This window comes from Apteryx rowi, unplaced genomic scaffold (assembly GCF_003343035.1).
Source record: "Apteryx rowi isolate R43461 unplaced genomic scaffold, aptRow1 scaffold_818, whole genome shotgun sequence".
NCBI lineage: Eukaryota > Metazoa > Chordata > Aves > Apterygiformes > Apterygidae > Apteryx > Apteryx rowi.
The window spans coordinates 1-14476 of record NW_020451114.1 but is presented as its reverse complement, the minus strand read 5'-3'; the positions used below and the strand labels follow the sequence as shown (position 1 = coordinate 14476).

Sequence of the window (14476 nt, the reverse complement as noted above, 5' to 3'; positions counted from 1 at the left end):
CATGTATGGGCTCCAGAATGCTTAAAGGGAGCAAATTGTTTACTTTCTTCGGGCCAGTTAAGTTATGGATAGGGGCGTGTGTGTGTATAAATATATATATGTATATATATGTGTGTGTGTGTATGCATACGCATATATATAAGCACTGTGTATATCTATCTGTATATATAGTTATATCAAAAGATAAGCCTTACAGATTTGTATTATGAATCTATTTTGTTTAGAGTGTCAGTATGATTACACTTTAAGTCTTTTAAAATCCCAAATCTTTGGGCTGTAGAACCATAATAATAATGCTTCCTTTACAGTGTCATCTAGGTTTTATGTCCAAACTCTCCAGACAAAAGTATTTATAATATAAAATCTTTCTTGATACTTAAGCTTATTCTTAAAAGTGATGTTGAAGCAAGGCCAAAGGTCAGAGTTATGATGGACAGCTGGCTATAAATGAAAGTATGTTTAATTTTCTTTCTCTCCCCATCTCCTGCTGTTTCTGCCTTTTCTGCTGTCAAAAGGCAGTCAAACCTTCTTCCTCAGCTGTCTGTTCCTTCCCCTTCCTTTGATCTGTCATTAGAGTTTTAATCTGAGTATCCTGAGGTGGTGGAAGGAGTAGCCAGGAAGAAGTACAGCAAGACTGACCTTTTTGGGAGAACAGATTTATGCCAGATTAAAGTGGTCATGCAAGAAGAAATTAAGTTCTCTTCCAGGAGCTTTACTCCTTATTATAAATTAATATGTGAATGCACAGTAATAGCTTTCAAAGATCTCAATAGACAGTGTATGACAATGGCACTACCTCTTAATGCACGTTTTGATAATTTCTTTCATGTAGAGTGTTAGTTATTTGGTTTTAGTTAAACAGCTCATTGGACAGTAAATACATTTTTCACCTTTTTTCTTCATTATTAAGATACTTTGAGTTGTAATGTGTTATGCTCTTAGGTCTTTCTTTTTTTCCATAAAAGTTGGTCTTCAAGTCTGATTTGGAATCATTTGGAAAAGAGGTTAGACTACAAACTTTTGGATATTAGGATTTCTTGTTGTTTTGTTTTTGTTTTTTCTTTCATTCCACATAAGGCAGGTTCGGATATAATCATAATGTTAAAGGATGGTTGTGTAGCAGAGCAGCCTCTTTGCCCTAATGTGACAAGGTTGCATGCTGGACTGGACAGTAAACAAGGACTGTTCTCCATTCATTCCTTTTTCCTTATTCCCTGTTAATATTTTCTATTTTTAAGGACCCTGTTTTGGTTGTCTTTGTTAGAAATCAGAATTAATGTATGCTCATCTTTATCCTCTTTGCAGTCAGGGAGCCCTAAAGGTTCTGCTTGTCCTCTCCACATAAATTAAGTACTTAATGCAGTTGCCTTTATTTTGAGGAAACGCGTTCTGAGCTTCAGAAGTTGACAGCAGCTCTGAGCTCTGTCCAGGCCACAGCATGTAGCAACAGTCTTTGCTGTGCCATCTGCAGGGAATGAATGGCAGACTTGCAGGTCAGAAAGCACAAACCCCTATTGCCTGGGCTGAGCAAGCAGGCAGTAATGGATTAAAAGCCTCTGTTTTGTTTAACCTCTAGCAGGGAGACAAGGATTTATGCTCTGCTAATGTGGATCACTTAAATAGCTAAAATGTTGCCAATCCTTTTATGTGAAGTTAAAAGGAATTGGGTTTTATTTTTTCATTCCCTGCTGTTAATCAGCATATTCGCCTGTTACAGAACTTCATATGGTTTTTTGTTCTATTGTTTGGGGAAATTTTTGTGAAGGGTTTCTCTTAAATGGCCTTCTTAAGTGATGGGATTAGACTGACTGTTTTCCTTTCCAAGTGGTTTTATTTGACTAACGTACCCTGTTGTCAGTGTTCCAGCTAGGATTCTCTGCAATTTTATTGCAATGCTGTGACATGTATGTTTATTATATTTACAGTATCTTTATGGATCTTAACAAAATGAATGTAAGCCTGATTGTCTCATTATGAGTAGTTGAGAAATCTTTTTCATGCTTTGGGCCTGTTGAGCTGTGTGTGATGAAATAATTTTTTTCTTGTCACTTGTTTGTCTTTGCAGCTTGATCTTACTGATTAAAGGGTTTCAGTTAACTTGGGAGTGTAGTGTAGATATAATGATATAGTAGACTTGAAGGTTCCCTCTCTTTTCCCTTCTCTGGAAATTTAATACTGTTGAAAATCGAATACCAAATGACTTTTTTTAAAAAAATGGATTAATTATTTAATGTTTTTTCTTTAATGTATAAGAATGATCTTTTCTGCTGTTTTAAAGAGCTTTAAAGAATGCATTTCTACCTTTTAATACTTGTATTCCTAACTTCTGCCACTTTTACTTCTAACAGAAGTAGGTATTTCTTATGTACAAGTGATAGTTGAATTATAATTTGCAAATTAGATCATGATCATTTGTAAGTTACAGGGCTAGTAAATGCTCAGTTGTCTTAGGACATGTCCTGTCCCTCTTCCCTTCTATTCCTTCTCTTTGCAGCTGGGAAAAGAATTGGTGCTTGGGGACCTGTTTATCTGGTTTTCCAGAGATCCCACAACTCCAGCAARGCTGTGGGGTATCTGGAAATTGGGGACTCATTTACTGCGCATGTGAAGGTTGTTGATATATCATGTGCACAGTGTCCAATATATCTGGGATGCATTGGACCTAATGTGTTGTGATATTTATTGAACTGCACRTGCTCAGTAAATGTAATCCTCAGTGATTCATCTGACACTGTTATACCTTTCTTTCCAGGAAATGCTGAATAGAAATATGGGATCTTATTTCTACCCCTATGTTTATGATATTGAGCACCAAAAATACTTCTATGCAACTTCATTTGTTATTGAAACATCGGGGAAACTGTAACTAATGGCATTCAGAAAAGTTGCCTCCTGCAGGTTTTATAATTTCCGAGCACATGTTCATTAGAGCTGAACTAAACATGAAAAAGTTTTTTGTGGGGGGAAAAGGGGGAGAGGTGAAGAGTTTTCAAGGCATTTATTGAAACTTTACCGAGCTCTTTTTTAAGCTACGATATTCTGATCTGTTTTCAGTAAGTGCACATTTCTATTGATGTTAATATTTATATAATTTTATAATTGTTTGCATACATGTTTAGTGAAAATCAGATGTAACACAAATGCAGTTTCAATACTTTTGCCAGCTTCTTTAAAATGATTTGAGAGCTAGTTTTTAAAAAACAGAAAACTTTTGCAGTCTGTAAAGAACAAGATCAAAAATATGCAAAACTTGAAATTTGAAAGCAAACATCTAAATTTCTTTTCTGTAAGAGATGGAAACATCTTTTTATTCTGAGAACAAGGTTTTCTTTTTAAAGAAAATAGACAGCTTGCCACTGTGACACAATAACAGACATACTTAGAATCTAATCTTGGCTGTGATCATTTCTTTAAAGGCAATTACTGTGTTAGTGAAGCAGCTGGGTACAGTCAAAATAGTGCTGTTGCTATGTGGATAGAGTAATAGTGTAAAACACAGCTGACCATCAAATTCATTTTGATTTTAAGTCTGCTTTCTCGCAAGGGAGGGCACAGCATGTTATTGGTGATGTCAGCCTGTAGATTTCAAGCACTTGGAACTGCCAGACTTGTATTATTTTCTTCTGTCATCAGTGCTTGTAGGAGGAGAAAAAGCTGCCAAAATGATGAATTGAGAATTGAACAGGAAAATGATTATAGAGCTCTTGGATGGGAGTTTGGTAGGGGAGGTTGAAACTAATTTGCTAATCCGCTCCATTGCAAAACCATTGGGCTGCAGTTCAGAAAGCCTTCAGAGCGCAGTTTGAAAATACTAGTTTTGCAAAGGCATTAGAGTATTTTTACAGAATTTCATTATCAGGGTGATCATGCTGCTCTGACAAAACATAAATTGTAGCTGTGCCTTACACCAATGTAAACCAGCTCTGATGAGAAAACTGAGGCGAAAAAATATATTTGATATTTGCTTTTGGCTTTGCTTTAGGATTATTTTAGTTGAAAGCCCTAAAGTCTTTGCTCTAATAACTAGATATAGCGGTGGTGATAGTGATGCGGCAGCTTGTACGTGGTGCCTCATTACTTGGGCTTGGTCGTCCTCTGAAAGGGCACTTCTCRAGCTTTCACTATCGCTTCAGAGAGGTGATCCACATCTGCCCCATCTCTGTGGTGGTGCTTGCTGCTTTATGTTAACCATACACAGCTGCAACATAAATCAGATTATCTCCTTGGACTGGCTTGCTCCATGGCCCCTGAAGTGATCGAAGAGATCCCAGGGACAGACGGGAACAGGAGGCAGGATAGGATCGGTGCCTTTCAGAAGCAGCCAAAGTTGCATTGGCTGGACCCAGCTGTGAGCTGCAGAATGACGGCAATGTAGGGTGAACCCGTGGGCTTCAAAGCGCCTGGGGCTGCTTCTGCCTTTCCTCTCTGGACTGTTCCTAATGATGGCAAACAGAATCACAATCACAGAATGGTTGAGGTTGGAAGGGACCTCCGGAGATCATCTAGTCCAACCCCCCTGCTCAAGCAGGGTCACCTAGAGCACGTTGCACAGGATTGCATCCAGGCAGGTTTTGAATATCTCCAGAGAAGGAGACYCCACAACCTCTCTGGGCAACCTGGTCCAGTGCTCTGTCACCCTCACAGTGAAGAAGTTTTTCCTCATGTTCAGATGGAATTTCCTGTGTTTCGGTTTGTGCCCGTTGCCTCGCRTCCTGTCGCTGGGCACCACTGAAAAGAGTCTGGCTCCATCCTCTTGACACCCTCCCTTCAGATACTTGTACACATTGATAAGATCTCCTCTCAGCCTTCTCTTCTCCAGGCTAAACAGGCCCAGCTCTCTCAGTCTTTCCTCATAAGAGAGATGCTCCAGTCCCCTAATCATCTTTGTAGCCCTTTGCTGGACTTGCTCCAGTAGAGCACTTTTCATTTGCATTTAATCTGAGAGGAGATATCTTCAGATACTGGATTAGCACCCACAGAAGTCTCTCTGGACTCTGATTAACTATCAGCAAGCAACAGCTAATGATTATATATTTAAAGGAGGAATGTGTATATCGGTTCCAATCTCCTGAGCCACACTAATCTTTCCAGATGCATTTTTTAAAGTACTGCAAAGTGTACGTGTTTCTAAGCATTTGAATCTGAGTAGGACTAAGTGGGAAGACTGAGGTTTGAAAAATAGACAGGGAATGCTTTGGAGGCAGAGGAGACTCAAACCCTTATACAAATGCAGCAAGTGTTTGGTTGTGAGGGAACAAAATATTGAAAGATCATTCTTTTCTCTAGCCAAAACAAATGAAAAAAAAGCAAACAAAACACTCCAATTTATCCACCTTTTCAAAATATGATAAAATAGTAGTGTTCTGTACTGGAAAATTTGTTACACTGTGCTGATTTAACTACTATGTTTTCTCCAGTTTTGTGGCAGTGCTATTTCCCATTAACTTCTTAAGGTCAGCTCCCTGTTACCTGATGTCTACCATGCTGTAGAGAAAGCTGCCAGCAGCAGTTTGATAAGATATTTGGACTGTAATGATCTTCTGTATGTTGGGGTTTGGTTATCCTAGAGATTGAATGCTTGATGCATTTGATTTGACAGGGAGTAATGTTTCATGGTTTATTTTAAGCATGAAATTAATGTTTTATAGAAGAGAATTGATATCTGCAAGTAATCATTAACAATGTTTATTTTTCCCTGTAGACCGTAGAACAGTTACTTTTGAAACTTTCCCTTCCTTTTAACCAATTATTTTATTTCCAAGGAATAAGAGTAAATTTCCATATATAGATGAAGAAATTAAATGTTTTAGCCATTCTAGGACACGACCTCTGATGAAAATGCATTTTCATCAATCATGGATTACAGCTTTCTTATAAGCTATATAGCCTGAAATATTTTTACATGGAAATATATATTTAAAATCTTGGTATTTAAAAAAAAAATCACATCCATTACTATTGGCTACTGTCATATTACTATGTAGTACCATCATCTGTAAGACAGAAAACAATGTCATAATTAAAATGAGGGCATAGAGAGATCCAGTATGTTTCCTGAACCAGACTAGTAATTTATTAACCTGATGTTTTATGGAGGTAGTTTTCCACAGAAAAAAACTGTGTACCAAATCAACTAGCAAGAGGAATCTACAAAACTATGAACAAATTTGCTAGAAGAAGCAAGTAGGGAGAAAAAGTAGAGAAACATGATCAGCAAATGAAAGTTGTTTGAGAACATTTTACTAGGTGCTCGCAGAACAAATTAGCATAGTTGAGAAGGAAGGCATTAGGGCTGCTGTCCCTTAAACTGTAGGGCTTGTAAGGGTGGTGGAATAACCTATAAACTAAAAATCCTGTGTGTCTAGTTGGCAAAAAAAGCAAGTTCATAGCAGTTAGTATGAATTAGAATTTAGGGAGAATTAACAGAGGAAGCAAAAGAAGGAGACATAGTCTGTTGCCGTGTAAAGCTTAGAAGAACAAAAATAAAGGTAATAATAGTGTTACTAAATGCAAATAGTAAGGTCCCTGAGGTCCTGCAGCATCTGATTTTTAACCTTTTGTTGTTTAATATTTTTATCAAAGTTATATAAAAACAGGTAGAAGGTAGGTTCGTTTACTGAGCTGGATTCAGGCAAGCAATATATTTTTCAGCATGCCCAAATGTAATTTTGTGTCTTGAAATAATGAATGTGGGCTATATTTCCATTCTTATTCCAGGAAGAAATTATTCTTTAAAAACAAAAAACCCTCTCTTTCCCCAAAACTGGGAATCATAATCATTGTTTGAAACTGAACTCATGTTGTTATGCTTTGGCCAAATGGCCTGATACATCCCAGAACTGCATCAACACAGAAGAACTGAATAGAAGTGCAGAGGTTATATTATCTCTGTGTTTGGCATTGTTCTGAAAATGACTGCAATGCTGTTCTTTTAGATGGACATACTTCAAAAAGGACATTGAAAATTGGAGATGTTTCAGAAAAGGGTTGTAAGAATGATTAAGGGATTGGAAGTGTGCTATGTGATGAAAGACTTAGAGCTCAGTCTGCTTAGTTAGCAAAAGCATGGCTGAGGGATCATTCCATCGCAAACTTAACATATTCATGCAGGTAGCAGAAATATGATGATAGCTTCTCCACCTAGCAAACAAGTAAAATAACCAACAGCTTAAGGCTGAAGTCAGACAAATTCAGGTGCAAAATTTTAACAGGGAAGGTAATTAAACATTGGAACAACTTACCAATAGCTGTGGTGCATCCAGGAACACTGCAAATGCAGTATTAGTTAAGACTGCATGTCTTTCTAAAAAAATATACTGTAGTTCAAGAACAAGCGTTGAACAGAAAGGAGTAGATATGAAGCAGAAATTAATGCAGGGGAACCTGTAATACACAAGAATCACAATACTCACATCTGTCCTTAAAATCCAGGACTCATCTGTGATGCAGTATGGTGGTAACATGCTCATTTTAATTCTGGTTTAATGATTAGAAGAATATTTAAGGTATTTCTACATGACAGTGTGATGCCATGCAGTGCTATCCAAACTGGGTCTGAACAAGCTGGGTTGGATACCAAAAGCACCCAAGCTGTGCTAGCATGGTTGCCCAGGGGTAATACATAGTGGTATTACCAGGGGTAATATATAGTGTTTTTTAGCAGGACTGAGTGGCTCGTATGCAAAGCTGTGTTGATCAGAGCTGCTAACACACTTCTAACATCATATAGACAACGAATCTTTGAAGTCCTTGGGGATCAGATATAAAAATAAGGACTGCTCATAGGAGTAGGGGTTTTCCAAAATGAGATTTGTCTTTATTGTTTGCATGAATTTAAGTGGAAGAACAGACAAATTTATGAAAGAAAAGTTATTACTGAGAAAGCAAGAAACCATATTGGGCTCAGGAAGTCTGTGATGTGAAACAGTCGGAGGCTGCAAAGTAGTCTAGGAACATACCAAAAGACCTATTCTTGCCCTTTCCTGAACATCCATTTATCTCCCTTTTGGAGACAGGATACTGGACTGCTGGATTTTTGGTCTGACCTTTTGTAGCTTTTATTACATATGTTCCAACTATGTCTATATTTTCTACTACTAAACTCTCAAAAATCAAACTTGTAATTTTAAAGATAGCTTGTAATGTCTCAAAGTGAGACATATAAACCTTTCAGAACAAATATATATGTGAAAGAAGAAATATCTTTGTGTAAAATAGAATGTGAGGATAAAAAAAATCGTTTTAATTGACTAAGCATATCATTTTTATCATATCAGTTTAAAATTGGAATGTACTTGTTCTTCATGAGCTGTCTTTTGGTGTATTTGACAGATTTATAGTGCAGTTAATGTCTTTGCTCTTTTAATGAGTTTCAAGTGCAGGCAAGAGAAATTCAAGAAATGAGTCTGTAAAACTACATATTACTTTCTAGCTGTTGAAATGACTTTTCCTGTCTTATTTCTCTGAATATTGTGAAGCTACTTCATGGTACAATATATAGTTCATACTGTTTATAGACCTGTTGACAGTAGTACATCTGTGGCCCAGCTATTTAAAGCTATTAAAGCATTGCTGGAGAAGCTAAAGAGTTTGAAAAGTATTTGAATCAGAATGAAAACTGTATAGTTAATAGATAATTTTTTATGTATTCTATTTTGTGAATAACATGGAGCTGCCTTACTGGAGAATGGTTTGGTGTAGATAAATAGAAGAGCAGAGCATTAGGAAAGGTTGACCTGATAGCTAGCACTGTCTTGGGCTTTTCCACTTGATGAGTAATGGTACACTAACAGTACACTGTATACTTTAAAAATCTAACTATAGCAGGCCTGAAAAGATTAATGGACAAATTCTTTTGATGGCTTTTTCTTGTTATGCATCTCTAGAAGTTCATGGAACTTTTATATGCACTTTCCGAAAAGATGAAATGTGTGTTAAAAGTGAGACTTGACTGTCATATTTCTGACCTAAGGTATCTGATATAGCTCAATTCTACGTAATCTAGCAAATAATTGTAATAAACCTCAAGATAATCAGATGTATTGAAGCTTTACACTCTCAGGTTAAAAATATTTTTCTTTCATCATTATGTTTCACAGTAAACCCAGTTTGCTTTTATTAAAGTACCTTACAGCTCATATTCTGTAAATATTGTACTATGTTATTATTTATAAAGTGGGTCACATTAAATCTCCTGTTTTTCTTTTTGTGCAGATTTAAATTTAAAAATGTTGCTTGTAACAGCCATGTAAAACTTAAGTGATAAGCATTAATCCATATTATTTGTTTTCTTGCTAAAATTTTATTTACTATGCATACTTTTGAACAGCTATGGGTTGTGAGCTTTATCTAGGATCTGGTCATGCAAATGTGTATTTCAGTGAAGGATTTCTTTACATGTGTGCTATTACTATCTGCCGGATCAAATTCTTAATGGCTTATTTTTAAAATCCTTATTATCCTTTAGAAATCTTGCATTGGTAGGGTAAATTGAAATATAATGGAATGTGATATTTTATTCTTGATATTTGCTTAAAACTGAAAGGTAGATGTGAATTTTTTAGTAAATACAGAAAAGATTCAATTAACTTCTCAATTTAGATTCTTAGGTCCATTCATCATTGCAATGAAAATGTAAAAGGGGGAAAAGTAGCTACATTTTAACACTGCTAACAATATTATGTAATTCACATATTCTATTAGTAATGCAAGTAAGAAATCACAAGAGCTGTAATTTGATTACATTTTGGGGGTTTGTTTTCTGTTTCAGTCAGTGGTGAAGACTGGGCGATTGCTGATTAGCCATGAGGCGCCTTTGACAGGAGGATTTGCGTCTGAAATCAGTTCCACAGTTCAGGTAACAGTTTACTAGTATTTTAATGTTCTGCATACTTGAGCATGTTTATCTGTAGAAAAATATTTATCACTATGTTAAAAGCTGAAGTTCTCATATTTTTTAAAGTTAGTTTCTTTTAAATTTTATTAAATTACAGTTTTGTGTATGTTTGCATTACTTTATCTAAAAAGCTGAGAAACCGTCTACCTACCATGCACTGTGTTAAGCATCTACTAAGCGAGAAAATTTAACTTTCACTGAAAAACAGGTAGGATTTGCTGTCAGATGCAGTAGAAATAGCTTTTTGTATAGTCTGCTCTTGATGCTTTTTTTTAACCTTTATCATATTTTATCCAAAACTTAAAAAAAAAAGGAGAAAAAAAAAAAGTGTTCTGGGAATGCTGAAGTTAGAAATAGGAGGGGAAAAAAAACCAAAACCAATTCCCATGGAGTATAGTATGGTGTTAAATTTAGTGTTGAGAGACCTTAGGAAAGCAAGCTGGGAAAGTTGCTCATGTGGGCTTTTGGTAATATTCACAGATGTGTAGAGCTTGTGTGCACAGAAGAGCTTTGAAGGGTTGTGATGTACATCACTATCAACTGTCTGTAGAACTAGGCTTCAACAGAAGCCCTTTTGTGCTTTCTGCTATGTTTTGTATCTGTACTTGCATAGATTCTACCCATTAACTTGACTTCTTTTCTGTGCACATGAACAATGCTGGTTTATAGAAGATTTCAAAGTTAATTTTATCCATCAGTGCCTGATTACTATTTTCTGATTATTCTTAGAGTAGTCCCATTTTAAATTATAGGGCTAAAGAGAAAGGTGGTTCTAAAATTTACAAAAAATAAACCATACAAGCAGTAGTTAAAGCTTGGGAATTCTTTTTTTCTTTTTTTTTTTTTTGTGTAGAAAAGAGGAGAGTTAATTGTTCTGGGAATGTAATTTTGAATTAAATATGCGGAAGGAATAGGAAAGAAAAAGAGTCAGTGGATACTATTAGAAGATTCATTGCATGCATGGGATCAATATATTGCTGAGACTACAAAATGAGTTTTTAGTCTTTTCAGATTTGTGTCTTAGCATCTGATACATCCATGCTGGGATTATTATTCATATGTATCTTGACAAATATCATTTATTTAGACAACAAAATTTAAAGGGACTTGAAAGGAGCTATTTCTTTTTGTGTATATTGAAAGCATCTATTTGTTTTGTGATAATAGCTCATAATTTTATATTCATATTTTGTTAAGAAAACTAGGATTTGTATCTTGAAAAATGTTAGTTAATTTGTCATACAGGTTACTTCAGAATAAATCTAAATATAGATCTTTAGCATTGAATTTATCCACATTGAATTTCTTTTATATAAATTGGCTCTCTTGAATCCATGTTATAACTATATTGCCATTACTGTTTATATCTGTTCTTCAAGATTTTATCATCCTTAACTTTATTCAGCTTTTAATACCAGTTATTTTTAAGAATATCCATACTGTAAAAGAGATTGGAATATAATTTATAAGGCATAAAAAGGTTTTAAAGAAGAATATGGCTTTAGGCTTAATAAAGACTTTGCTTTTTTAGTCAGTTACAACACGTATTTCCTTAGCGATCAAGTAAAGTCTGTCTGATATCACTGTGTAGTAAAAGTAGAAAGGAAAAGTGAAATTCGTTTTTGATGGATGCAATATATGCTAAGAATGCCAAAAACTTGGGGATTGCAGTTGACTTTAGTTTCTTCTTGCACATGGAAGTAATAAGACTTCAATAAAGTATCCAGTTGGATTAGATGGTTACTTTCTATATTGTTGTTCTGTCCTTGTTGCGAGGTTTCTCATCACAGAAATAAGGTATAAAAGTATATAAGTTAAAACTGTCAGAAACATTTCATGGTGATGTACACTTAAATGAAATGAGTATATATGGAAGCAGTGGCTTTCAGTCATGAACTATATAGGGGAAAACTTCATTGAACAGGGTTTTTTTTTTGCTACATGAGAAATTAAAAGTAGCAGTTGGAGACTATATTAAATAAGAATTCCTCTCCGTCCAGTACAGAATATTTAGAAGAGGCACATTATTCCATTAAGCAATATTTCACTGTGATTTCTCAAAACACTTAAAACTAAGAAAGGGGATAGAGTGGTGTAGTGATACGACTTTGTTCTCCTTATTGCCAAGGTTTTGTTTGTGATCTTTGTGGGTATTTTGATGTGAACAACAGATGACAGGATAAATATAGGTACAGTAAATACTTCTTGTTGATTATATAATCTATATAAAAGCTTGCAAAAGTGTTATTTTCAGCAGAGAGGGTACTAAACCTGTTTTAATTAGGAATACCATAGGAGAATAGTTGGAGAAGCCTCGAAAAAGGGCCTACTGAGATGCCAATTCCAAAATAACGAAGCATTGGGGTGAGGAACTCATCAGTATATTACTTATCTTTAGCACAAAAGAATGTAAATCTAGCATCTGCATCCCTGTTGAAGAGAAATAGAAAGGATATTTTCAGAGAGAGTTGAGAGAAAAGTTTCCAGTGGAGACAGAAGTAATTATGTTGGGGTATGTGATAAGAGGCTCGTCTCCACACACACAGAGAAGCACAGAGGCGCACTGTTGGGGGGCAACCCCAATAACCCGGTCAGGGATGCCCCAACCTGGTTCCCCCCCAAGGCTGTCCCAGGGGAGCTGTCAGCCTCATGGTGAAACCCATTGCCAGGAGTTGACAGAAGAGGCTTACGGACTGAGCGGGTTACTGCCTAGGGGGTGCGGGACTTACTTATTATGGGATGCCAGGGAAAAGCATTTTGGGAATGTACAAGACTTACTATGGGATGTTTAGGGGAGACACCAAAGGTGGGAAAAGGGAGGGATCAAGGTGGTTTGGGGAAGAACAAGTGTGGGAAAGCAGAGGGATGAGGGGATAAAAGGGACTGGCAGCATATAGAGAGGGGAGCAGGTGTGTGCGTGCATCTCTAGGGGTTAGAAAACTGGAGGAGTTCGCTACTGGAGGGACCAGGGGGTTCTGGCCAACTGCTGGTGAGACCGTCGGATCTGGGGTCGACTGAGACATGCTTGAGCGTGTGTGTCTCTGCGTGAGGCAGCTATGGGGAATAAGGATCCAGGGCCAGCTATGGGATGGACTGCAATGGCTAAGCCCAGTTACTGCAGCGATCCCTGGTGTGTGTGTCTGTGTGAGTGCTGGTGTGTGTAAGGGGGTCTGTACCAGCAGCTGGAGTGGGGCTGTGGCCTCAGGGGCTTGTATGTGCAGGTGTCAGCAACTGGGGAGATGGGGATCCCCGGGCCAGTTCCTGGGTGGACTGAGTGTCTAAGCCTGGCTTTGGGAGGGCTTCATATTTTGTGTGCATGTATGGATTTCCCACTAATTCACCTTAATCCTGATCAGCCAGAGAGAGGAACAGGATGAGGCCATTGGTGCTGTTTGTGTTGGGTGAGTGCTGAATGTTTGTGTTGATCTGTTTGGCCAGCTGGGCATATATGGTGTATGTGTTGTATACTTGTGTTTTTCATGTGCCCCTATTGGGGATACACACTCAGCCTCACTACTGGTTGGACCTGAAAATACAGAGCTGCAGCAGCCTCACCTCCACTGGGCTATCGAATTTGGCAACCCTGAACAGGTTAGGTGATTTCCTTTCTGGGAGGGAATGCTCATCTCTAGCCTTCAAATCTAACTATGGAGGTCAATGCTGAGAAATAGCAGTCAGGTTTGAAGTGATAGTCACTGGTGCAACTCCTGTGGCTTCACAACCTTAAAGCATGCTAAACTGACAGGAAGAGGAATTGATAGCAGGTAGAATGCAAGCACGTGCTGTGGTATTTTACTTCTTCAGTTTTGTTAATTTTGTTTCCACCTCTGTAATCAAAAGTAAAGATTTCACTTTATTTTAATAAACTAGTAATCTTTCACCTTTTAAGAGTCTACAGTTCAGAGTTCCTTATAGGTGAAGATGACCAACCTAAATGCTTGTTGTTTCTCTAGAGGTGTGCATTAGCAATCAGGGAGGATTTTGAATGTTTCTGAAATCTGGTTAAACTGTAATCCATGGCTGTCTTTTAGTAGTGGTAAAAAGCTACCTTACAGAGAAGTTTGAAATCCAACTTCCTCCTTATTGTTGTCATTGACAAAATAAAGATGACACTGTGAAATAATATCACAAAGAAGTGAGAGACTTAGCAGAGGACTATGAAACTCTAATAAATTCTACAAGTTGGGTAGATGAGGGGAGAGCAGGGGATGTTGTCTACCTTGACTTCAGCAGGGCTTTTGACACTGTCTCSCATAACGTCCTCATAGATAAGCTCAGCAAGTGCAGGCTAGATGAGTGGACAGTGAGGTGGATTGAGAACTGGCTGAAAGGCAGAGCTCAGAGAGTTGTGATCAGCGGTGCAGAGTCTAGTTGGAGGCCTGTAGCTAGCGGTGTCCCACAGGGGTCAGTACTGGGTCCAGCCCTGTTCAACTTCTTCATCARTGACCTGGATGAAGGGACAGAGTGCACTCTCAGCAAGTTTGTTGATGATACAAAACTGGGAGGAGTGGCTGATACACCAGAGGGCTGTGCTGCCATTCAGAGAGACCTGGACAGGCTGGAGAGGTGGGTGGAGAGGAA

The 14476-nt window shown here is 37.4% G+C and overlaps 1 protein-coding gene across 3 annotated transcripts in view; it reads left to right on the top strand.

Annotated features, from left to right (window-relative positions):
• Positions 1-9886, top strand: part of BCKDHB (branched chain keto acid dehydrogenase E1 subunit beta) — a 91429-nt gene extending 81543 nt beyond the window's left edge. For all 3 annotated transcript variants that reach the window (XM_026089474.1, XM_026089471.1, XM_026089472.1), the window contains exon 9: positions 9770-9886. In XM_026089474.1, coding sequence (XP_025945259.1) covers positions 9770-9871 — 102 coding nt within the window. In that variant the 3' untranslated portion in view covers positions 9872-9886. The remainder of the gene's footprint in view (positions 1-9769) is intronic.
• The last annotated feature ends 4590 nt before the right edge of the window (positions 9887-14476 follow it).